This window comes from Engystomops pustulosus, chromosome 7, assembly GCF_040894005.1.
Source record: "Engystomops pustulosus chromosome 7, aEngPut4.maternal, whole genome shotgun sequence".
NCBI classification, from domain to species: Eukaryota; Metazoa; Chordata; class Amphibia; order Anura; family Leptodactylidae; genus Engystomops; species Engystomops pustulosus.
This window is the reverse complement of record NC_092417.1, coordinates 81,294,938-81,322,122: the sequence shown is the minus strand read 5'-3', so window position 1 is coordinate 81,322,122 and position 27,185 is coordinate 81,294,938. Positions and strand designations below refer to the sequence as shown.

General features: G+C 42.4%; 1 protein-coding gene across 2 annotated transcripts in view; it reads right to left on the bottom strand.

The window, feature by feature from the left end:
* Window positions 1-27,185, bottom strand: part of JPH3 (junctophilin 3) — a 117,168-nt gene that overhangs the window by 67,139 nt on the left and 22,844 nt on the right. For both annotated transcript variants that reach the window (XM_072117092.1, XM_072117091.1), the window contains exon 2: window positions 7,859-8,636. In XM_072117092.1, the coding sequence (XP_071973193.1) occupies window positions 7,859-8,636 (778 nt within the window). The remainder of the gene's footprint in view (window positions 1-7,858; window positions 8,637-27,185) is intronic.

The window sequence follows — 27,185 nt, the reverse complement described above, 5'->3', positions numbered from 1 at the left end:
ATATGACGTCACAGACGCCATCTTAAAGGCAATGCCTTCAGGCTTCTCTGGGGTCCCGATCGGACCCCAGAGGAGCCAAAACAGCGATCGCCCCCCCCCCCCGAAAACGGTGCGGGGGGGGGGCGATCGTGGGGTAAAGACCCCCAGAAGCCATGTTAAACGGGTAAATTTAACGTGTTAAACGGGTAAATTACCGCTGAAATCCCGCGGCTAATGATGCCGGTTCGGCTGCTATGCAGCGCTGAACCGGCATCGGCTCTGCGCAGTAGCTGTACTGCGCTGAGCGCTAATCGCGGGACTCAGCGCAGTACAGCTACGGCGCAGAGCGCTAAGGGGTTAATCCAACTGTTTCCCTGCACTTCTAGTTTCCCAACATTTTTTTAATGTATTTTTTGGAGCAAAACTAGACCAACAAGAAGCAAGGCTACAAACTTCTAAAACCCCTTCCTATATGTGGTTTGATATTCTGATGCTAAATTTGTTCTTCTTAAAGGAAACCTACCACTTGAAGTGGCAGGTATAAGGGGGAACTACCGAGCACCAGCTCAGGGTGAGCCGGTGCCGGAGCTTAGTTTTGTTAGTGTTTTAAACCGCAGTATCAGCACATTGTAATGAAGGGGTTAAAACGAAATAGCCTCGGGTCTTCGGAAGACCCGAGGCTACCATGGAGACGGATTGCCACTCCCCGATGACGTCACGGGGAGCGGCGATCCCAGGTAAGATGGCAGCGCCCATGCGCCGCTATCTTTTTGAGGCTGCCGGCAGCATTGCCGGCAGCCATCGCTGTGATAACACCCGCGATCGGTGCTAGCACCAATCGCGGGTGTTACCGGTAAGCCTTTGCTGCAATATGCAACAAAGACTTACCGGCTATGGAGAGGGTTCAGCCCATGAGCCCTCTCCATACAGCGCGACCCGACCGCCACCGTGAATAGACGGCGGGCGGTCGCGAACCAGTTAAAGACTGCAATGGAAAAATATCTTCTTGTGTGTGTGTTGATCTCTTCTAAGGCTGGCAAGAAGCTTTTCCACTGCACAAGCTATTGCTAAGAAGCTGATATTCTGTAGGTTTGGCCTATTCAAGGATTTTTTACATGGTGCCTTGTGTTACATCGCAGGTCCTTCAGCCTTCTAAGAATAGCAAACTGTACACCACGTATGTGATTACATGAAATCCCAGCAGCCTCCATGGACTTCTACTCCTCCTCATCCTCCATAGAGGCTGCTGGGATTTCATGTAATCACATACATGGTGTAGAGTATGGAAAGGAGTAGAAGTCCATGGAGGCAGTTGTGACTTCATGTGGTCAGATACTTACATGGGGTACAGTTTTCTATTATTAAGAGTCTAAAGGACCTGAAATGATGTCACTCTGGTCACATGACTTGAACTGTGACCAGTAAGGAGGCATAAGGCATGGGGAAGATTAGATGGGAGGGGATGGCTAATCCGGACACACACCCCTCTGATCCCAGGTAATATAAGATAAAAGACGATTTCTGTGGATGTAAGCAAAACAATTTTTAGCTAAAAGAAGGGTGTCAGTCAGTTAATAGAGCTCTATAGTAACCTGTCACTGGCTGTATATGTACAAATGTGGTGACAGGTTCCCTTTAAGTTGAGAATTCAGAAGCAGGGCAGAAATTGGTTAGGATCAGAAACAGTTTATCTGTATTATTTTTCACTTCTGGGACATGTAGTCCTACCACACAAAGCGGAATGGGGACTGACAGTTGTGGGCATAATATAGTGACACAGGATGTCAGCATATGACTCACCCCTCTCCCCCCAATACATTTTACTAAACATTAAGAGAGAGCTCTGTTATATCATTCAGCACTTGTTCATGTCATGTGACCAAGGTGATGACATACATCTAAGGTACTTTACCCGCTATCATATGCAAAATCTACTCCATCTATGTATCTGATCACATGAAGTCCATGGAGGCATGCTGTGATTTTATGTTATTAGATACATACATGGGGTAGATTTTGCAAATGATATGGGGTAAAGGACTTTAGATGTCATCGCCTCAGTGATGAAGTGCTGAATGGTGAGGATCTGCTGTATGCCAGGTAAAAGAATAAAGTTGATTCTATGAGGATGTGAGGGAAACTATTATCATTAGTTGCATTTGTAAGAAATGTGGCTCCCTTTAAGAGAAACTAGGATCCCAGGGAAAGCAGGGACAATTCTGTTTACTCCCTGTCCCTAGTGATATCTCACCATCTCATTCTTTACAATATTTGATGTATGTATCGCCTTGCAAATAACTCTATGAAAGTCATGAAGGATGCCATGCAGAATGCTAGGTATTACTCGAGTATTGTTTTCCAAATGTTACAGACAGGACCGTCTCTCTATGAGATTCTGTTTGGGTCACTACAAAGATCATGTCTCATAACTGTCCCAGATCTAGCAGGACATTCCAGGTTTTGGGCTCTGTCCCGCCCCTCTACCAGTGAAAGTCCAGAGAGGTTCATGGTTCTGCAGTACATAGCAGAGCCAACAGGCTACAGCTTATAATGTCATCCCTGAGCAGAGGAGAAAGTAGCTGCTTCGGGGTAATGGGGAAAGGTGAATATTTATTTTTATTATTGTACAAAAAGAGGGGGAACTGCTGAAGGGCAGTATAAGAGGGGGAACTGCTGCGGGCACAATAAGAGGGGGAATTGTTGGGGGTGGCACTATGAGAGGGGAAGCTGTTGAGGGGACATTATAAGAGAGGGAACTGCTGGGGGGCACTATAAGAGGAAGACATGTTGGGCATGGCACTATAAGAGGGGGAACTGTTGAGGGGACATTATAAGAGAGGGAACTGCTGGGGGGCACTATAAGAGGAAGACATGTTGGGCATGGCACTATAAGAGGGGGAACTGTTGAGGGGACACTATAAGAGATGGAACTGCTGGGGGACACTATAAGAGGGGGAACTGCTGGGGGGAACTATAAGAAGGGGAACTGCTAGGAGTGAACTATAAGAGGGGGAAATCCTGGGGGCAATCTAAAAGAGGAAGAGCTGAGAAGAGGCAGTAAAATAAGTGGATGAGCTACTAGGGGGCCAAATATGAGGGAGAGCTGCTGGGGGGGGGGGGCTTTAATACCATATAAGAGGGGATGAGGGCACAATTTCAGAGGGGCGACAATATGACAGGGGACACAATGTGATGTGGAGATAAAGTAAGGGGTGGATGAAAAGGCGTTTCTTAGGGCAAAATAAATTCTCTGACCGTGCCGCATTTCTCTCTTTTGCCACTTTTGTCCCTCTTTCTCGCCTACAGAAGTTGGGAGGTAAGCTGGGCAAGATTAAGGTCATACTTCCTCCAAACACGGCAACTCCAGTGTGACATGCTCAATAGTTATGTACAGGGCCTTCACAAAAGATAACAAGCAGTACATAAAAAAGTTTATGATTCTATTCTAGAAGCACTTCCTGGATCTCACAATCTTCAACCAAGTGATTGGGTGATCAAGAAACATCATGCCTGGAAACCTCTGGAACTCAGATTTGATGTTCCTTTCCAGGTCTGGCAGTGAAACTTTAACCTCTTAAGGACGCAGCCATTTTATAGCTTAAAGGGGTATTCCAGGAATCTGCATAATTCATATACAAATGGGTCCTTAAAATATAAGCTTATATGTAATTAGTTGTTATTTAAAATGTTGTCCCGTTAGCAGAGAAATGCTGTGGACATAGACTGTAATGAAGAATTAAAATGCTACTGGCCCTTTAATCAGTCCGTTAATTTCCTCCGCGCAGTCCGTTGCAGAGGATACACAGGACAGAAGATGGCCGCTGGTCGCATGTCCACATCACATGTCCTGTAACTGCCTGGTCAGGTCATGTGATCACTACTAAGTTTGGCTGTAGTCGGTTGGTTGCAGTGCATCCAGTATAACCAGTGTTTTGGTGATGGCAGTTACACATCATTACTATGGTAACAGAGCAAGAAAACCTGTTAGATCATCAATGGGAACAGAGCATAAGAGGGAGGAGGAGTTACTGAGAACTAAAGGATCTTGGGACTTCTGGGGGTTTCTAGAGGCAGCCATCTTGGTGATAACTTTAGAGAGGCCATAAAATTTTGTGAATCATAAAATCAAACTATTTAAGCTCCATTTTGAGACTAATGACATTAAGTTTTGTTACATTCATTTATTTATAGCATTGTGGGTTTTTGTATCAGACATTCATATTCCTGGAATACTCCTTTAAGGCTCAGCCCCATTTTTTGGATTCTGAGTTGCATCGCTTTATATGGTTATAACTTTTGAACACTGTCACTTATCAAAGTGATTCTGAGTTTGTCTTTTCTCCACATGTTATACTTTATTTTAGTGGTAAATGTTGGCTGAAAAAATTTGCCATTTTCGAAATTTGAAATCATTGCGTTTTCAGGCAGATAGATTTGACACCTAAATAAATTGCTGAATATTCCCATATGTCTACTTTACATTTTCATAATTTTTTAAATGTCTGGATAATTTTTTTTTACGTCACGCGGCTTACAAATCGAATATCGCTTTTCCGGATTTTCAGAATTGACTATTTTGGGGATAAATACAGTTTTGAATGACATTTTACATATTTAGCATCAAAACCCCCCTATATAATCAAACCATTTTCAAATCTCCACCCCTCAAGCTATCAGAAATAGCTTTTAGGAAGATTGTTAACCCCTTGAGATCTTCATAGTAATTGAATCAAAATGGATGTGAAATTTGTGACGGCATTTTTTTTGCGGGATGAGATGCTTTTTCCAGTGTTACCATTTTGGGGTTGCTATCCCCTATTGTTGAAAATTTAGGAACTTTTTTTTGAGGGCAGGAGTAGAAAAGCATCAATTCTGTTCTGGATTTTTAACTTTTTTTTTTGGTGTTCACCGTATAGCCTAATAATCATGTTATATTTATTCTATGGGTCGATACGATTACGAGGATACCAGACATGAATATTTTTTCTTACGTTTTACTAAATTTGTCAAATAAAACCCTAATGTGGGGAAAAATCTATAATTTTTGAATTGCCGTCTTCCAAGTGGCATAACATTTTTACTTTTTTGGATACGGAGCTGTTTGATGGCTTGTTTTTTGCGGGACATGTTGTACTTTGCACCAGTATCATTCTGGAGTACATATGTTTTTTTGATCACTTTTTATAGCATTTTTTGTGGGATTGAATAGGTAAAAATCATAATTTTTGAGGGGGTTTATAACAGTTTTTTTTAAACGGAGTTCATCGTGCGGGTTCAATAATTAATTACTGTTATTCTACAGCTTGTTACGGACGCAGTGATACTATATATGTAGGGTTTGTGTTATGATTTAGACTTTTTTTGTGTTATATGTCTCTTTATATGTTATTTTTTAACTTTTTTACTGTTTCCACCATGGGACATGAGCAAGCAATCATCTGATTGCTTGTTCATGATAATACTCTGCAATACTGATGTATTGCAGGGTATTAGCAGTGTCTGCCTATGCACATGCATAGGCTGACACTGTGCCTGTAATATGACGTCACTGACGACATCTTACAGGCAGTTTTTACACGCAGCTTTGAACCCCAGAGTTGCTATAGCAATGATCGGCGCCCCCCGAAAACGTCTTGGGGGGGGGGCCATCCTAGGGTAAACACCACCCAAAGCCAAGTTAAATGCTGCGGTAGCGCTGACCTCTGCATTTAACGGGTTAAACACTGTCGGAGTTTACTCTGTATTAGTTACAGCCGGCGCCCCGTGTTTCCCGATGCCGGTTCGGCTTAGATCTTTATGTCATGAATCATCCTAAAATAATTAAAACACAGTAGTATATCTACACAGTAATTAATACATAGAGGTAAATGCAGAGAAATAATATACACTGATAATAAAATTATGGCTATACCTGTAGCTAGAGGCAATTTATATTTGTATTTGATAATGTAGGTGACAATTTTCTATGTGGAAGACCTTGACTTCACAAATCAATACGTATGTAATGTCAAGAACAGAGAAAGTTTGGAAGAGGGGGTACTGACCCAAAAACCATCGGCTCAAAGGAGACTCTCCAGCTACTGGTATAGCTGTTATTTTACTATCTGTATATTTATTATTTCTCTGCAATTATCTCTATGTTTTAAATACAGGGCAGATATATTACTATGTCTTAGTATCATCTTTAAGAACCAGGTTTCAATTATTTTAGGATGATTAATTACATGTAAATATAATTTATGAGGTTAAGCATACACTCTTATATATATTTTTCATGCTTTTGGTCCTTTGTATATTTATGGTTTTACTTCTTCATATATTATTGTATACTTAATGTTTTTTTAAGCATTTGGACCTGATGAAGGGAGCAGTACGCCCCGAAATGTCTTGTATGTTCTATCCACTTGCCTATTAATTAAATATATCTGTTTTGAAACTGGGCAGCGTGTCTATCTATACTATTCCTGTATTTTAATCCCCCTTTACCAAATGCTGATAGTGATTGTACTGTCCATAATCAAACTACTGCTATGAAAGATACATGATGGTTATGTGGAGATATAAAGCTTAGACCCCACGTACCAGGCAGATAGAAAAGTCAGTGTACTTAAGTACAGCTGCTCATAACAGCTGATAGCGTTAAAGACAACTTGTCACCACATTTTCCCATAGAGCCCTATTAACTGACACCCTTTTTTTCAGCTAATTGTTTCACTCACATCCACATAAATCAACTTTATATTATATCCCCTGGCATCAATGAAGGTTTATCCTGCTCGGCCAGCCCCTCCCATCTACTACTCCCCATGTTCCATGCCTCTTCTCAGCATGTCATGTGACCAGAGTGACATAATCAGAGGTTCTTTAGCTTCCTAACATTAGCAAACAGTACAACATGCATATATTTAATTACATGAATTCACAGCAGCCTCCATGGACTTCTACTCCTCTCCATCCTCTATGGAAGTTACAGGGTCGTGTCTAGGGGCAAGTGAAATTGTGTACACCAGGAGGGATAGAGACAGGTCGGAATTTTATCTGTGAAATGCTGTATTTTTGGTAATAACAGTGAATTAGAGAATGTGTTATTTTGTTATCCTGAGTACATTTAAGAAACTTGTCTTTGTGAGAATACACCTTTAATGTCATGTGATGTAATTAAAAAAAACCTGTCTACGTATGGGCTGAGACCATAATAAAGAAGGAGCTTTTCTTCATAAACACTCAAGTGTGATGATTACATAAGCTGCAATTGCTAATAATGATTATAACAACAATAATAAAATGTGAAGCCTGATCAATACATTTGGAACAAAAATCTGCTTGAGACCATCTATCAAAACAGTTACAGTGGTGGTACTGTATGGGTAATCTGGTTATATAATATTATTGTATTTGTTGATTCACATTCAGGTTTTCACATTCATTTTGCCTCGACAAATAAATCTCTTAAAGGAAAGCTACAATCAAAATCAAGCATGATCAAAAATCAAATTATGCTACTGAGCCCCAAGAGTGTTCTGGGGTTGTTACCAGACCCCCTCCATGCTGCAGATATGCACCCCCCATGCCACTGTGTGCTGTAACTTCTTCTGCTGCAGTGAGATTAGATCAGGCAGAGGGAGTGGTGAAGTGCTGAAGAAGCAGAGGGGGGGATGAGACAGTCTAACAGCATGCAGTACAGAGGGGCTCTGGTAACATCCCCCAACAGCCCTTGATGCTCATTTGCATAGATATAAAAGTTTTAGAATGAAGGAGGCAATGGATAAGAAATATAAGAAGATTACCACAGTCATGTTGCCTGGACCTATGAGTAAGTGTATATGGCTTATTATGCTCGTTTTTGGTTGTAAATGCCTTTCAAGATTACTGTCCTCACCTTGATGCAGCAATCTCTGCTTTCTGCTTGGCAATGTTACTTGCCCTCTCAGCTTGTTCCACAGCCCGGTCCACTTTCTCCCGAATCTTGCTGGCTCTTAGAGGGATCAGGTTCTTCCTCTTCCCGCTCACCAGGACATTTTGCTTGTATTTCCCTTCTTCCTTAGTTCCATCAGGAAAAGTCATGCATCCATAACCGTGCCTCTTATTATTGGCCCACTCTCCTTCATACTTTAGACCATCTGAGCGTTGACTTACTCCGAAACCAGAACGTTTGTCGTGTTTCCATTCTCCCATGTAGACCTCAGTGGTGGTGGCATCAATATCATCCTCAATCACAGAGAGTTCAGTCTCACCCTCACCAAGGCTGATTGTGGAGTTGATGTCACTTGCGGTGGAGCTCACAGTGCTCATGCCGGCTTCACTGCGAAACGAGCTCTGTTTGCTCCGCTGGCTAGCGAGAGAGCTTTTTGACTCTGACTTGCGAAGCTTCAGGCCACTAAGGATGGACCTCCTAAAGATTCCTTTCTTCTTGTTCTTTAACATCTCAGCATCACTATGGGCCATTAACACAAATCCCCCTCTAGAGACAGCCGGGCTGCCAGCTACCCCACAGGAGGCATCTGGATGCACTGCTGTCCCATTGGTGTGCTCGCTGCGAAGCGAGTTTATAGAGGTCCGAAGGGGGGACCTGATAACGGCAGCCATCCCATATGGGACACTCTGGCGCACTCCATATCCCTGACGTATTCCAGCCGCCCACTGACCTTGGTAAGTTCCTGGAAAGACACAGAAAAGAAATTTAGTTTGCATTGTATTCCTAACTCACATAGTATGAAAAAAATATTATTATGAACTCTTTCCTTTAAAGATGAACAAACCACCTGAGATATCATAGGCTTTCACACAAATCTTTGATTTAAAGACACACATTAAATGAAAAGGGAACAGCAGCAACTTGAGAACGAGACTGGACTATGAAGATCATATTTACATATCCCATTATAAATTATATTGCTTCATGACTTCCAAGGCCACACTACGCTTGAAGGATATCTGAAAGATTATTTAGATATAGTAATTGGAGCATCCTTGATCCTATACAGAGCTGTAAACCCTCAACATACACATAGCTAAAGAACACTCCACTTCCTACATATATATTTACAACAGTAATAATCCTATGAATTTGAATCCTTTTCTCAGTCATGTGATCTCATAGTAACTACTTGTAAGTTACAAGCCTTTCTCTTGTGGTTACCACTGCAGGCAATGTGATTTCTAGTGTAACTGCACTAACTGTACCACACAAACTCTACATGGTAGAGGTAGGGGTACATACTTCTATGACAGTTACTGTTAATGGTTACACTGGCTCCTATAACCAGTGTCACATTTTTAATGAGGCCAGTTCAGCCTTAGGCCTCAGGCTTGAAGGGTGTAACAATTCAGAAGGGAGACATGAGCCCTGCTAATTACGGTCTTCTGCACTTTTTAGCTTCTGAGACTTGTGCTGCTGTCTGTGCTTCCTAAAAAGGGTTGGCCACTGAGTCCCCATCAGAAATCACGTGGAATAAGTTGACAGCCCAGTGTCACACCTGTGGTAGGAGTGAGCTTTAACCTGTTAAAGGGGTATAACTTGTTAAATTCCATGGTCAACTGGTATTTAAATGTCTCCTTGGAGATTCTCTCCCCACGATCACCCCCTCCCAGCAACGCTTTCGTAGGGTGCCGTCATTGCTTTGGCAGCACTGAGAACCCCAGGACTGTTCATAGTCAGAGCCTGTGAGATCCTGTCACACTGACTGACAGTAAAAAAAAGTTTTAAAAATTGAAATCAATAAATGAACAAAAATTCCACAAAGCCCCAATTATACATAAAAGTTACATAAAAAGTGAAAATCATCATACAAACCCTATAATTTGGTAAAAGCACAACGGTAACAAGCCGCACAATAAACTTGTATTATTATTGAATCAGCACAATGAACACCATAAAAAAAATATATATTATTTTTACCTATCATGTCTCACCAAAGTCCAATAAAAAGTTATCAGGATTATCTTCTACTGAATGGTACTGGTGTAATCTACGCATGTCCCGCAAAATAAAACCCCCGAGCCAGCTTCACAGGCAAAAACATAAAAGTGTCTTGGAATATGGTGATGCAAAAACTATAGATTTTTCCATGCAGTGGCCCAGATATAGTATTGTGTCTGCACTATTTTTTTATTTTTTTTTGTATAAAAAAGTGTCTTTGGAGCTTGCACATGTATTTATTATCTGTTTGCACCACAATTGTGTCAAGGTTGCAGGCGTCTGGACACAATGGGGGTCATTTACTAACGGCCCGATTCGCGTTTTCCCGGCGTGTTACCCGAATATTTCCGATTTGCGCCGCTTGTACATGAATTGCCCCGGGTTTTTGGCGCACGCGATCGGATTGTGGCGCATCGGGGCCGGCATGCGCGCGACAGAAATCGGGGGGGCGTGGCCGAACAAAAACCCGACGTATTCGGAAAAACCGCCGCATTTAAAAACCGAAATGTGTCGCTTGGGAAGCGCTCACCTTCACCTGCTATGGGATGGTGCATTCCGGGGCGTTAAGATTATTTTCGGCGCAGCAGCGCCACCTGGTGGACGGCGGAGGAACTACCTTCTTAAATCCCAGCCGGACCCGAATCCTGTGCAGAGAACGCGCCGCTGGATCGCGAATGGGCCGGGTAAGTAAATCTGCCCCAATATCCCTGGCATCTTCTCATTTCCTTTGGTCCAGATTCTGGATCCACTTACCTCCTGTTAGACCTTTTACCTACTTACTAAAATAAATCATATTCATTACTAACCATATGCCAATATGTCTTGCCATTTTGGAGCAGCAAATTTAAGATCAACCAGTATTTTTCTTCTGAACCATAATTTGATTGTACCCATACCACACGGAACCCTGTGCCGGTTACCCAGGGAACGCAGCAGCCCACTCAGGTATAATCTAAGCCAATACTACCCTGAGATTGGGGCGCCACATGTGTACCCACCCACACTATCTAGTTTTTCTGTCAGTGTGGCTGTGAAACAAAACTGGCACAGACACTTTATAAATACATGTGCAAGTGGAGACGACCTTTTATGTGCAATGTTAGAAAGAAAACTAGCTCAGCCAGTTTAATACATCTGGGACATTGGCCAAATGTTAAAGAGGACCTGTCACCCTTAAAACGGCACTAGCTTTATCAGAGACCTAGCAGACATGTAATTGGATTACGCTAGCAGACACTAGAGACGCCGAACCACTTTGAGAGGGGGCGGGATTAGGGGTGGTGACTTAAGCATGATGCTCGGCAGTCACCGCTGGCCTATGGAGTGGGCGGGGCTTTGAGAGCAGTCAGGCATTTCTAGTGTAAAGCATAGCAGTGTCTGCTAGCGTTATCAGAGGTTTCCGACAACGCTAGTAGTGTAAAACAGCTGGGATTGTTGTAGCACTAGTGCGTTTTTAACCCCTTAAGGACGCAGGGTATTTTCGCTCATTTCTTGCTCTCCATCTTCAAAAATCCATAACTTTTTCATTTTTCCGTGTACAGAGCTGTGTGAGGGCTTATTTTGTGCGTAACAAATTTTACTTTCCCGTGATGTTATTTATTATTCCCTGCCATGTAGTGGGAAGCCGTAAAAAAATTCCATATGTGGAAAAAAATTTTAAAAGCTGCATGTGCGTCACGTTCTTGTGGGCTCAGTTTTTACGACTTTCACTCGGCGCTCCAAATAACACCTCAGCTTTATTCTTTGAATCGGTGCGATCGCGGTGATACTAAACTTATATAGGTTTTATTGCGTTTTAATACGTTTTCAAAAATTAAACGAATGTGTACAAAAAAGAAACAAAAGCTAATAACTTTTTCATACTTTGGTGTACGGAGTTGTGTGAGGTGTCATTTTTTTGTGAAATGAGCCGACGTTTTCATTGCTACCATTTTGAGGTCTGTGCAATATTTTGATCATTTTTTATTACATTTTTTATGTCATCTAAAAAAGGTGTAAAAGACGCGTTTCGGACATTTGGGCGCCATTTGCTGTCTTGGAGGTCACCGCCGTCAATAACCGTTTTTATATTTTGATAGATCGGGCATTTTGGGACGCGGCGATACCTAATGTGTCTGTGATTTTTACTATTTATTATATTTTATATCAGTTCTAGGGAAAGGGGGGTGATTTGAACTTTTAATATTTTATTATTTTTTTACATTTTTTAAACTTTTTTTTTTCTTTTTTTTCCCACTATTTCTTAGACCCTCTAGGGTACATTAACCCTAGATGGTCTGATCGCTCCTGCCATATACTGCAATACAACTGTTGTACCCAGCATTATACACGACCAGAGCATTTTTAGTGCAGTTTCCCAAATTCTTCAAATGTGCCCTATTATCTTTTCATCAATAGGGCATATCCACCCGAAAATAGTATCACTGAAAAATTCATCGCATCTACAAAAAATAAGCCCTCACATTGCAACATTAAAGGGGTTTTCCAACGAATACAAGTTAGGCCGCATATTGCAGCAAAGACTTAAAGGTAACACCAACAATCGGTGCTAGCACCAATCGCAGGTGTCATCCCGTCGATCGTCGGCAAAGCTGCCAGCGGCTTCAAAACTATGGCGGGGCATGGGCGCCACCATCTTGGTGACAATCGTCGGTCCCCGTGAAGTCATCAGGGAGTGATGATCCGTCACCATGACAGTCTCAGGTTTTCCGAAGACCCAAGGCTGTCTTGTTTTAACCCATTCATTACAATGGGGCAAATTTACTTACCTGGTCCTGTTGCGATCCCCGATTCGGACGGTCCGACGAAGATGAAGTCCGCGCGATTCACGAAGCTAGTGCGCCCGAGTTCCTGCATCTGTTGCTTCCCTGCCAAGGTCCGCCGGCGTTCACCTTCTTTTTCCCAGTGCTTGTAAGTGTGGTACGACATAATTCGAAATGTTAAATCCCACGCGTAGTACGAATCTGTCGGGTTGTCGGACCGCCCGGCCCCCGATTTGTGTCGCGTGCAAGCCTGCGCAGTTGCGCCAAAATCCAATCGTGTGCGCCAAAATCCCCTGTTAAATGCGTCGCAAAACGGAAATCGTCGGGAAACTATAAAAATGCAGTCCGCGGACCCTTAGTAAATGTGCCCCATTGTGTGATTTGCACATTTTAATGAATGCGGTGGAAAATCCCCATATAATGCCATACTGTAGTTTGGCAGTATATGGTAGGATCGATCAGACAACCTGGGGTTAAAATACCTTAGGGCAGTAGTGGCAAACCTATGGCACAGGTGCCAGAGGTGGCACTCAGAGCCCTTTCTGTGGGCACCCAGGCCTTCACCCCAACACAGAGTTTACCAGACAGGACTCAGGGCTTCCTCCTGCGGTCCAATACAGCTCAGGACATACCATGCTCAGCGCCAATTTAAAGCAACATCTTTGGCTGCCAGGGCTACAGGAGAAACGAGAAAGTGTAGACAGATAGAGATTATTTTTGGAGCTCCTGGTCTGGGAACCCCAGATTCTTCCTTTTCAGGGGACTCTGCAAGGAAGCTACAATCCAAATTTCTCCATATTTCTATTATATTGGTGAACTCATGACGCCAATACAATTGAAAACTGTGATATACCAGGGGTCAATAAGTTACTGCTTAAATTGTCATGTTGGCACTTTGCAACATATAAGTGGGTTTTGGTTGAAGTTTGGGCACTCTTTCTCCAAAAAGTTCACCATCACTGCCCTAGGTGATCTGAAAAATAGTGCAAGTAAAAATTAAAAAAGTAAAAAAAAATTATAATAAAAAACCCTAAAAATTCAAATCAACCCCCTTTCCCTAGAACTGATATAAATATAAATAAACAGTAAAAATAACACATTGGTTATCGCCGGAAATGATCTATCAAAATGTAATAATGGTTTTTTCCCCTCTTTTTAACCACGTAACAGAAAATAGCGCCCAAAGTTGGAAGTGGTGCCTTTTTGCCATTTTGAAAAATATAAAAAATTCTATAAAAAGTCATCAAAGGGTTGTAGAGTCCTAAAAATAGTACAATTGAAAACGTCATCAAAAGTCGCAGAAAATGACACCACCCACAGCTCCGTTCACCAAAGCATTAAAAAGGTATTAGTGCCAGAAGACGGCAAAATCCCCATCCGTACCGACCCAAAGAATAAAGGAGACATGACATTTGGGGCGCACAGTGAAAGTGGTAAAATCCAAGTCCATAAGAATGGTTTTTTAACCATTTTCACTGCATTTGGAATTTTTTTCCTGCTTCCCAGTACACGGCATGGAATATTCAATACCATCACTAAGCGCAATTTATAACGCTGAAAATAAGCCATCACAGAGCTCTTTACGTGTAGAAATAAAAAAGTTATAGATTTTTGTAGGTGGGGAGTGAAAAATGGAAATGAAAAAACAAAAAAGGGCCAGGTCGTTAAGGGGTTAAGCAAAACTATGCCATGTCCGACCTAAGCCTCTTGATGTATCCAGAGCGACAAGGGGGGCGGCTTTGCCGCTATCATACACCAGTGGGTATATATGCTGCATAGGGATATATGGTACTGTTTATGTGTATATGCTGTATGTATGTTTATATAGTGTGTATATACTGTATTTATATAAATATGTGTATATATGGGTTTATTAATCGAGTGTGATTGTAAATATGTGTATATATGAGTTTATTAATCGAGTGTGATTGTAAATATGTGTATATATGAGTTTTAATCGTGTGTGATTGTAAATATGTGTATATATGAGTTTTAATCGTGTGTGATTGTAACTCACATGTGTGAGTATACAAATATGTACATATTTTTAAAGTGGAAAGGGAAACCCTATTCAGAAGTCTGCTATGGGCCCCTACCTCTTCTAGGTACGCCCCTGGGCATGCCCTGATAGCCATACAAAAGTAATCAATGCCCTGGTTTGTTTGTTTCTTTTTTAAAGATATTGATTGGGTAGAAGAAATGTTATACAGTTAACACTGGAAATACAATGTTCAGTAAGCACATGTTTGAGATATCATATATATAGTAGTGAGACATTACTTCTTTCTACCCGGAATAATCCTGTAACTTCTATGAATGCCCTGTTGACCTTATTGTTGAGGGTAGGACTTCCAACAGAGATGCTGATGGATCAGCGAATCAGGGGACAGCGGTTATTTGCTTACAAAAAGGTACCTCAGACATCGACTGGCATCCCGCTGTTCGAGCGCCTATATGGAAGACGAAAACGGGAACCTCTAGCTCTCATCAAGGAATGGGTAAAGCTGTGGTATCAGTCATGGACTATGCTCTCGGATTCAAAGATCGGATGTGAGAACATGGACCATCCAAGTCAGAAAAGGAGGTATGATCGAAATTGCCATGAAAGAGTTTATGAGGTTGGTTAATAGATGTGTGATTGGAGAGGTGCTACCAGGGGCAGTATAAAACCCCTAGTGGGGAGTACATTGTCTTAGTGAAGAGAGAGAGCAAGTGTGGGGCACACCTTAAGTGCTGCCACGGAAATAAATCCCAGGAACTGAGTCAGGAGACTCTTATCCAGAGCTGCAGCTTCCACAGTTTGGACACAGCTCGATCTCAATTATCCCAGCCTGCATACACTACCAGGCTGGTGCTTTATTCCAGAGGACCACTCTCCACGACCACTCCAGTACCAGAATCCAGATCTGCTCTTAGACCGTTTTGGCCCGTTGCCTGCTGTCCGTTGTTCAATAAAGAACCGTGAGTTGATTTGCACAACGTTGCCGTCGTCAGATCCCTGGATACAGCTGTCTACCACCACGGGCTTCCCCATCCATTACCTAGGGACTTATCTTACAGACACTCAGGGGTTGTCCCAGGGAGAACCAGTACTTCCATATTTCTTGCACACACCACCTGCTGGAGACCTTTCAGGCTGTAGGACAGCCCTCCGGTCCCCATACTAAACACCGTGACAGCAGCCCACCATAGGCCACAATCGCCAGCCATTCCAGTATTCTGGGCCCCAGCTGCCTCCAGACCCCAAGAAAAAGCTAGGCCACAGTGGGGGTTTTGCACCTATATATTTATTGCCTAAGGGTACTAGGAATCTTTGTTATCTACCTATAATGCACAGTTCAGGTTTTTTTGGTTTCTTTGACTGCTATAGTTAAATTATAACAAATTAATTTGCACATAATTGGATCTATTTAATACCTTATGCACACAAATGAGTGCATATAAAAAGCCACAAGCAACGGACCCATGGTCCATTAATGGCAACCCATGTGTAATTAGTGTGTGAAATCTGCAGAAGAGACAGAAAGTCAGAAACTTGGGAATTAAAGGGGTTCTCAGGAGGTGGAAAAACATGGCTGCAGTCTTCCAAAAACAGCACCACACCTGACCATGGTTACTGCCAGTACTGCAGCTCAGCTGTATAGAAATGAATGGAGCTTAGTTGCAATACCACACACTACCCATGGTCAGGTGAGGCGCTGTTTTTGGAAGACTGCAGCCATGTTTTTCCACCTCTAGAGAACCCCTTTAATAGGACCTGCTCTGATTTCAGTGTCAGAGCCGGTTCGTAAACAGGCAGTATGTATGAGCCCATAGAAATACATGGGAACATATGCTAGCCGTTGAGACAGCAACGATCAGATGTCCATTAACAACATTTGTGAGCTAAAAGGCTTAAAGAGGACCTGTCACCCAAAAAAACACACTAGGAGCTGCTTACTAGCAGTAAGCACTAACAAGTAAGCAGCTCCTAGCAGTACTGCATTTTTAGCAGTGATAAACTGCTAGCTTTATCAGAAGTAAAAGCTAGCAGACACTGCAGCGCCGTACAATAGGAATACTGGACCAAGCTCACAGTGGTCCGGCGTATTCAAGAGGGGGCGGTCCTAGGAACTACTTTTTCCCCGGACAGCCACTCCTACGCCATAGTCCAGCGGTGACTTCCAGGCTTCATGCGGCAGTCACCACCTCCTAGTCCCTCCCCTTCATGAATAAGCCGGACCATGAATAAGCCGTTTGCTAGCTTTATCGGAGGGTTCAGATAAAGCTTGCAATTATCATTGCTAAAAATGGGGTGGTGCTAGGAACTGCTTACATTAGTAAGCAGCCACTAGTGTGTTTTTTGGGGGGGCAGGTCCTCTTTAATCAAGACAAAAAACGCTCATGTCTTTAAAAAATAGAGGGCACATCACTGTCATAATTTTTTACTAGACTTAATGATAACTTTCTGGTTCTTTACATCTGATAAATGTAGTAATCCTAAAACATGACAAAGCTGAATGCAGGCAACAGGACAAGAACTGCAGATCCATAAGAATCCACGTTCTGCCTGGCTACATGGAAAATGAATGCTTTGTCTAACTTGGAAGTGACAGGTACAGAGAGACCTGAGTAATAAACACATGGAGCGAAATGTGGCAGCAGCTCAAATGAGATTTATACCAATGCAAACACTTGATCTAAGTAGCTAAGTCGGAGCTGCAGCTGCCAGGTGTGGCCATGACATCCCAAAGGTCTCATCTTAATTTGTAGATCAAACTTGTCACAAACAGTCTTTCTTCTGCAGATGAACAGGTTTCAGTATTCAGAAAAGCTGCATCTCGAGACTATGGGGCACATGTATCATAGTTTTTCAGCTGCCACTTTTCAAGTTTCTTGAAGTTGACCTACTTAACGGGATTTCCCCACAAAAGAAAATTCTCAAATTTCAATCCCCTGGTGATGTTTACACAATAAAGATTTTTTTAACCACGTACTTTACAATTTTACTTTAGTTTTATTGCTGTTTTAGCTATTATCACTCAGTAATGGTCAGTGTAAAATCCCAGAGTGTGGGTGGGGACTCTCTGTGAGATGACAATGTGGTTAGATTATCAGGGTACAGGTTTATATACTTTTGAACATTGTACTAGTATCTGACACATAGAAAGAGAGATGAGACAGATCAGAGATGATGAGATCCATGAGATGAATATTACACACAATGACACAGTTAGCCCTGCTACATCTCTGCTATTCCACAACACTGCTAGATCTGATGTGCCTCCGCCCCCCTCCCCGGATAAAGAACTTATATGTCTGTAGCGTGTAGCTCTCCTCACAATGTCATGTGTTTTCCGGCAGGAAGTCAGTGAGTGTGAGCTCGTCCTGGAATACAGGGGTGGGAGCTAGAGAGCAGAGAGAGAGAGAGAGAAGCTCTGTAAAGTCTCAGGCAAGATGGCAGCCAACCCTGCAGTCAGAAGATACATGGTCAGAAACTTGGGGCAACTTGCTTACACCAGGACTGATAGAGAACGGTTGGAATTATATCTGTGAAATATAGAATGTGTTTTTGTTATCCTGAGTATATTTTAAAAAATTGTCTTCATGGGAATAACCCTTTAATCATTGCGTATGTTAAAGGGGTTTTCCCACGAAAGAAAATTCTAACATTACAATTCCCTAGTGATGTCAACACAATAAAGATCTTACTTTAACATTTTTATTAAGTGTTATTGCAGTTTTAGATCCTATCACTCTCTAGGCTGCTCAGTGCAAAATTCCAGGGTGTGGGCGGGGACTCTCTAAGCAGACACATCATGATCCAGCTAGTTCTGTGAGCTGACAATGTGCTTACATTATTAGGGTACAGGTGTAAATACACTTTCACTTGGGTTCTGACATTGTACTAACACACTGACAGATAGAAGGAAAGATAAGACAGATGAGAGATGCATGAGATACCTATTACATGACAGACAGAGGCCAACAGAGTTTTACACTGCCAGCTCTGCTACATCTCTGTTCTCACAAATATGTGCCTGCATCCCCCTTCCCCCGGATCACTTATTTCCTTGTAATTTGTAGTTTACAGCTTCTCTCTGCTGACGATGTCCTGGCAGGATGTGAGTGAGTGTCTGTAAGCTCCGTGCAGGCACTGCAGGGGGCGTGGCCACAGGCACAGAGCAGAAAGACACAGAAACTCAGGAAGCACGGCTGATTTGAAGATGGCGGCCCAGAAGTTGCAGGGTCAAGTCTAGGGGCAACTGAAATTGTGTACAGCAGGACTGATAGAGACAGATTGGATTTATAACTGTGAAATGCTGTATTTTTGTTAATAACAGTGAATTAGAGAATGTGTTATTTTGTTATCCTGAGTACATATAAGAAACTTGTCTGCATGGGAATACCCCTTTACGTTTTTCCCTTTGTTATACATGTGATAAGTTGCCTGTTTTGTCTCACTTTTGAGACTTTTTGTTTTGGTGTGCGACTTTTTATTCCCTAATAGTAGCTGTGAAAGTAAGTCTGGGTCTAGCATGCTCTGTTTTGCGACTTATTAGGCACAAGAATGGGACAATTTCAGAGCCCAAAAGTCACACATGTTGAACAAACATCTGGGCTACAAAGATAAACACAACACCCTGCACCCTAGAGGCCCACACGTATGCAATGTTGGCGTCAGTACCCACAACATATGGAGAAGTGCAGTCCGGCCATACAAATGGCAAAAGATGGAGCATACTCTATCTTTTTTTTAGTGATGGTATGGTGACACATGTGTGTGCCCACTTTACCATGCAAGCATATGGCCGCCAAATGTGGTCATGTGAAAGGTGCCTTATGAATGTGGGAGCTAGGCAGCTAAAGACATACCGTATATACTGGAGTCAAGGAAAATAAAAAGTGTACTCACCTTCCGACGCCCCTCTGTCAGGTCCTCTTCTATTCATCACGGCCCCGACATCAGCTCTGTGTCCCTGCACGGTCGTTGCAGGCACATGACGTCACCCAGACACTGCCATTCTACTATGTGCACCGACATCGGCACACACTATGGTGTCAGCAAGCGGCTAACGTCATGGTGCCTGTGACGGACCACACAGGGACACCGAGCAGATGTCGGGGGCCGCAAAGGATAGAAGAGGACCTGCTGGGGGGGCGTTGGTAGGTGAGTACAGGTTTTTTCCTACAGGCATTATATTGGTGGCAGGGGCTGCAGGCTATATATTAGGAAAAGGGGGGCAGGGGATGCAGGCTATATACTGCAGGGGCTGGCAGACTATATACTTGGGGGGGATGGCAGGCTATATACTGGGGGGCTGGCAGGAGATATACTGGGGGAGCAGGCAGGCTATATACTTCAGGGACTGGCAGGCTATATACTACAGTGGGCTGGCAGGCTATATACTACAGGGGGCTGGCAGTCTATATACTACAGGGGCTGGCAGGATAAATTCTACAGGGGCTGGCAGGCTATATACTACAGGAGCTGGCAGGCTATATACTTTTTCCAGTTTTTTGTGCTAAAATTTGGGGTCCCGGTTTATACTCGAGTATCTACGCTAGTTAGAAATGTAAGCTGCAAATAAAGATCCAGGTCCCACCTATTTTTAAACTGTCTGTATCTCCCGTTCTGTAGCTCACAGAACCATAAACCTGATGTGATCTAAAATATGAGATTCTTATCTTTAATTTGACACAAAAAACATATATCTAGGTACCAGATAAGTAAAGATAGTGGCGCTCCCCCAGCAACCACTAAACCTAAATCATCTCATGTGAAAATTAGGTGTTAACCCCTTATAGTACGGCACGCGTCGGGTGCAGGTAAATGGAGAGGGCTCACAGGCTGAGCCCTCTCCATAGTTGCTAAGTCTTTGCTGCATATTACAGCAGAAACTTACCGGTAACACCCACGTCCAATGCTATTGTTATCCTGCCGGCAAAGCTGCTGGCGGCTTCAAAACGATGGCAACGCATCGATGGCAGCGCAGAAAAAGGCCAGGTCATTAAGGGGTTACAAAGTCAAATTTGCCTGACTTTGGGGAGATTTTTTATAAGTTAATAGGGGAGTTTTTACATAAAAAAAGGTATTCTACAAAGGACATTTCATACCCTACATTAATGGGCTAGCAGTTTACTGGGGTAAAACTTTCCAGGTTCCCATTAATGTGACATTAGAAGTGGTATGGCTACCACCCCATTATCATCAAATAATAAGGGTGAGTACACATAGGCCCTCTGGTATTAATCCTACAGGTAGCAAACTATTCTATTGAAAGATTAAACAACTAAAGCCTTTTGCCACTTTAAAGGCAACCCAGTTGGAGTTCCACATTTCTTGGAGATGAACGATTTTCAATGCCTAAAGTCACATTATTAAAAAAAAATCTACAAGAGCTCCAATACTATACGGCACAGCTCCAGGGAATAGACAGGAGACCAAACACAGGGAAACAAAAAAATTAAACTCCAGAGAATAGAGATGTTATTTCTCTCTTCGATCCCTGCTCCAGGCTCAGGTACCTTGTAAAGCACAAGAGACCTTCCATAGAAATCAGCATCATCAGGGAACAGATACACAAGAAATACAGAGTCGGCAGAGATATCCCCTTAGAGCAGGACATCAGTCACTCATCAGCCCTATATCTGTGTCCTGCCTCAGTCTAATCTATTTTTTTCACCACGGACTCTCAGAAACATGTTTCCTGCTAACACATTTCAGACAAAGGGCCCTTCCTATGGCAAGCTGGCAATGCACATAGCAGAGCCTGGATCCATACAACATCACAAGGTTTAATACTCTCCTTCACGGAACACATCTTCTATACTTGACAATTGTGAGTCACACACTTAACGCCTTTTGTATCCTGTAATAGCACAAGTGTTAGGAGTGAAACCTCAGGAGATCGCACTCCACAATATTTATATCGTGCATTATGCAAACATTTACTGAGTAAGGTCTTCAGAGAAGCTCTATAGACTTTTACCCTTCAGACTGTAGGGCTCCATGCAGTAAATTAGGAGAGGAGTAAGTTTGGCCCCATTTAACCCCATTAAAAACATGTCAAAAAGCAGATTTGGGGCTTTTAGTTGCATGTGTCATATCTCTTTTGTGGGTGTGTTTTTTCTGTGACACAATTTTATAAATCTGTTCCATTGAGAGTTTTCAGTTATTTTTTAGTTTCAATACTAAACAGGAGAGATTAAGATTAAAGGGAACCTGTCACAATTTTTACTGGGGACAGGTTCCCATAGACACTGTAGGGTCTATAGAAGACTTTTTTTTTATAAAAACTCAAGATTATTTTATATGTAAAATAATCAAGGTTAAATTTTACCTGGCTGCCTGCCAGAATCCTCCCTCTCTTCTTCCCTCCCCTTCATGATGTTGACTTACCACAGCAAGCAAACCTTGCATATGCGCGGTGAGCCTTCTGTCTCCATCATGCACAGTGACCTGCAAGGCGGCTCGTCGTGCCACTGTGCATGTGTTGTTTCCCTACGGTTTAATGCTAGGCAATAAGAAGGTATGCAACTCACTAAGGTGTTAGAAGAGGGAGGAAGAGAAGGAGGATGTGAGAAGGAGATGGGATGAATATTGATGAGCCGACTGTTGAGCAAATGAAATAAAGAAGCAGGCAAATGTTAGGATTTGAAATTTACTCCTGGGACTCAGCAGAAGATTCTTGCAGGGAGTCAGGTAAAGTTTATTCTCAATTATTTATCAAATCAAATAACCCTGAATTTTTATAAAAACATGCCTACTACATACTTGTCCCCAGTGAAAACTAGCCCTCTGGTGACAGGTTCTCTTTAAAGGTGGAACCATCTCCAAAGTAATTGAGTATAATATAGTGCTAAAAGAACTTGCATTTTCTTTCAAGGTTTATCTGGGACTTTATTTATGCCCTCTTCTTAGCCTAACACCATGCCCTCACACTGATCAACCTGAGGAGCTCTACAGTCTCTTCACTGCATGCCAATTACAGCGCTCTACATGTGCTTAGTACAGCAGATCAGTGTGACTTTAAAGACCGGTTATAGAAGTTTATAAGAGTGCTGGATGTCAAATCCACACTAATCTCATGACCTATTGTGAAGATGGGCCACCATTTTTTTGCCCCAACATGAAGCTATTACCAAGTTGACATAAAGTACTTCTTCTCAATGAACTGCCTCTTTGGTATGTGCCCCCATAGCGTTGCCAAGTTTAGACAATCAATTCAGCCCTGTCCGAAATTATAAACTTGGGACCACAGGCAGAATATAGGCAAAATATAGGTTTATAAGTAGAAGAACAAATATTAGGATATGAAATGACTTCATAAAATTAAAGGCAAGGCATGTATGCACACAGATACATCTGTTCAGTGGTAAACTGTATATTTACAAATATAGACATGTCTGGTTCACAGGGGTCTCAGGAGGTCTTATTCATTGTAGAATGGGCACTGGCAATCATTTTGGTTACAATTCAGTTTTCTCGTGGCAGTTTTGGCCTAGAGATGTTGGACAAAACTTGTGAAAATGTGCAGGAAAATATGATTTAATGACTTTTATTGTAAGGTCAAGTTTTATTTTACATGCAGATACGTTCACTACAGAGCACTCTCATAAGGTTGCAGCAGAAGCTCTTTAAGCCAATTTTAATTGTGGTATGTGTGTCTGGATGACAGGGTTTATTTTTCCCACTACCCACAATGAGAATCCCTATGATTATATGAAGCACACTGCCTTTTTCTAGAAGTTTTCTTCAACATCCCCATAAAAATCAGACTGACTCACAGGGTACTCACTGTGCACCTATAAAGATGTGGATAAGTAAATTAGGTCACTGACTGTTTCCTTCAGAAAACTTTGTTGTAGATTTCTTCCATTTTTAAAAGCTAAAATTGGGATGTGGAACAGTCATGTTATTGTTAAACTACAGGAATCGAGCTTAGATTAACAAATTCACATATTCTTAATGTCAGTTGTTGAGATATCAACTATGTCACATCTGACAGTGGGGCATCACTGGTTCTTTACATGAATACTATGACACTATAAACAAAATAATTTATATTGTAGAAACATTATTGAGGCAGCCTACACATTCACTAGAGAATGCCACTGACATCAGTGAGGATTTCACCTATCCAATCAATGGAGAGCAGCATTCACATCGCTGAAAATATAACCTATTTATACACTAGAGAGCATCAGTGACATCACTGAGAATACAGCCTATCCATTCATTAGAGAGCAGCGGTGACATCACTGAGAATACAGCCTATCCATTCACTAGAGAGCAGCAGTGACATCACTGAGAATACAGCCTATCCATTCACTAGAGAGCAGCAGTGACATCACTGAGAATACAGCCTATCCATTCATTAGAGAGCAGCGGTGACATCACTGAGAATACAGCCTATCCATTCACAAGAGAGCAGCAGTGACATCACTGAGAATACAGCCTATCCATTCACTAGAGAGCAGCAGTGACATCACTGAGAATACAGCCTATCCATTCACTAGAGAGCAGAAGTGACATCACTGAGAATACAGCCTATCCGTCACTAGAGAGCAGCAGTGACATCACTGAAAATACAGCCTATCCATTCATTAGAGAGCAGCAGTGACATCACTGAGGATACAGCCTATCCATTCACTAGAGAGCATCAGTGACATCCCTGAGAATACAGCCTATCCATTCACTAGAGAGCAGCAGTGACATCACTGAGAATACAGCCTATCCATTCACTAGAGAGCAGAAGTGACATCACTGAGAATACAGCCTATCCATCACTAGAGAGCAGCAGTGACATCACTGAGAATACAGCCTATCCATTCACTAGAGAGCAGCAGTGACATCACTGAGAATACACCCTATCCATTCACTAGAGAGCAGCAGTGACATCACTGAGAATAACGCCTGTCCATTTACTAGAGAGCAGCAGTGGCATCACTGGGAATATAGCATATCCATTCACTAGAGTGCAGCAGTGACATCACTGAGGATACAGCCTATCCATTCACTAGAGAGCAGCAGTGACATCACTGAGAATACAACCTATCCATTCACTAGAGAGCAGCTGTGACATCACTGAGAATACAATCTATCAATTTACTAGAGAGCAGCAGTGACATCACTGAGAATACAGCCTATCCATTCACTAGAGTGCAGCAGTGACATCACTGAGAATACAGCCTATCCATTCACTAGAGAGCAGCAGTGACACCCCTGAGAATACAGCCTATCCATTCACTAGAGAGCAGCAGTGGCATCACTGAGAATAAAGCCTATCCATTCACTAGAGAGCAGCAGTGGCATCACTGAGAATACAGCCTATCCATTCACTAGAGTGCAGCAGTGACATCACTGAGAATACAGCCTATCCATTCACTAGAGAGCAGCAGTGACACCCCTGAGAATACAGCCTATCCATTCACTAGAGAGCAGCAGTGGCATCACTGAGAATAAAGCCTATCCATTCACTAGAGAGCAGCAGTGGCATCACTGAGAATACAGCCTATCCATTCACTAGAGAGCAGCAGTGACATCACTGAGAATACACCCTATCCATTCACTAGAGAGCAGCAGTGACATCGCTGAGAATACAGCCTATCACTAGAGAGCAGCAGTGACATCACTGAGAATACAGCCTATCACTAGAGAGCAGCAGTGACATCACTGAGAATACAGCCTATCCATTCACTAGAGACAAGAAACAGAGGAGCAGAAACATCACAGAAAGGAAGCCATCCATTAACTAGAGAGCTGCAGTGACATAATTAAGAATATAGCCTATGCTTTCAACTAGAATGCAAGAGTGTTTTAGTTAAGAACGCAATATATCCATTCACTTGGGACTAATATGGATGACACTTAGATGTTAAATTAAAACTAGATGACTGGGTGATGTTATTGTGTAATGTTATGGATATATAATTAGCTCCTGTGAATTCTCTATTCTAAATGATGAGTAGTAAGGGTATGCACAGAGGATAACCCTAGGAAAGTGTTGTTATATCACTGTACATCACTTGAAGGCCTCCTAAACATTTCTCTGTGGGTTTTCTCCATAAAACTCCCATGCACTTTAGAAGTTGCATCCCCCAGACACAGATCTCTGTGGCAGGATCACAAAGAGGATTATGTGATTTGAAAACACTTCTAAAACCAAATCACCTTCCTGACTAAGCTATTTGCTCATGTGCAGGACCTGCTTCCAGCAAGTCACCGAGGCACATAAAGGATGATACTGTAAAAAGCCAAACAAAAAACCTTTGGCATTTGTACAATCCTACTGAATCATGTACATTGTATGTTAGAATCACAACTATGCTAGTGCTAATGACATGTATTGTCCTAAGACAAGATCCAGTATATCCTTCATGGATATCTCATATCTTAAACAGTAAGGTTTAACAGGTTTAAATGATACTTCATTTTTGTTAAGTGGAAAATTATTTGATTACTCACCCCTGCTTGCCGTCAATGTCTGAAAATATCCATGGGAAGCTGACACAATTGTTGTAAAATTTATAAAGGTGCCACAGAATAATAAATTGCCCTTATTGGCCTACATGGACATAACTATCACTAAAGCAGTCATAGTGGCTTCTATTGGGTCCAAGGTGTCAGGGAGGACCAGCATTGGAGACCGGATGGCATGTAATAGTGATTAATGAATGATGTGTAGTATTACAGTATGTAGCGCTTCCTCTACAGTCATTTTCTTTTGGCCTAAATAAAGGTGGTGAAGAAGACAACTTACAGTAGTTACTATTGTTAAAAATAAAGGTATATCTTGGTATGTCACGTGCACCCTTAGGCCACATGTGATGGTTGTTAATTTAGCCTATAATGTTCATGCTTATGTGGAAAGAAGCTCATTCACAATTTTGCTATAAGGCCCTGGTTTTCCTAGTTACACCCTGTAGGCCACCAAAAACAAAGTTCAAATATTCTGTTTCAATTTCTTTTTCCCTCAACCAGGGTCGGATCATAGGGGGCCCCCACCACTTAGCCCTTAAAGGGGCCTCCACCAAATGTGGGTGATTCGGGCGGTCGTACGCCAACAGTGTACTTGGCTTCGGGCTCCCCGGCCGATTTGCGCCAATGTTCCTGACTTTCGTCTATGGCAGAGCGAGGGAACAATAAGTTCCCTGTTTTTCCATAGACGATCGCATATAAAGAAAGATGGCGGCCCCCTGCCGCTAGCGGGCAGTGCGTGACATCTCAGCGCGTGATGTCACTGCGCCGCAACAACGGCGCCTCTTGTAGCAGGGCGCCGCCATCTTTGTTTACATCCGACACCGAGAAGGAAGATGATGACGGCGCGCATCGGGGGAACGCTGGAAGGTGACAAGAATTTTATTTTATCTATGACTGTATATAGTTAATTATAGGGGGATTGTCTGTATATATTTATTATGGGGGGAGGGTGTTGTATATAGTTGTTAAAGGGGGATTGTATGTAGTTAGTTATTATAGGGGGTCTGTATTTAGTTATAGGGGGTGTATATAGTTAAAGGGGGGTATATAGTTATTATAG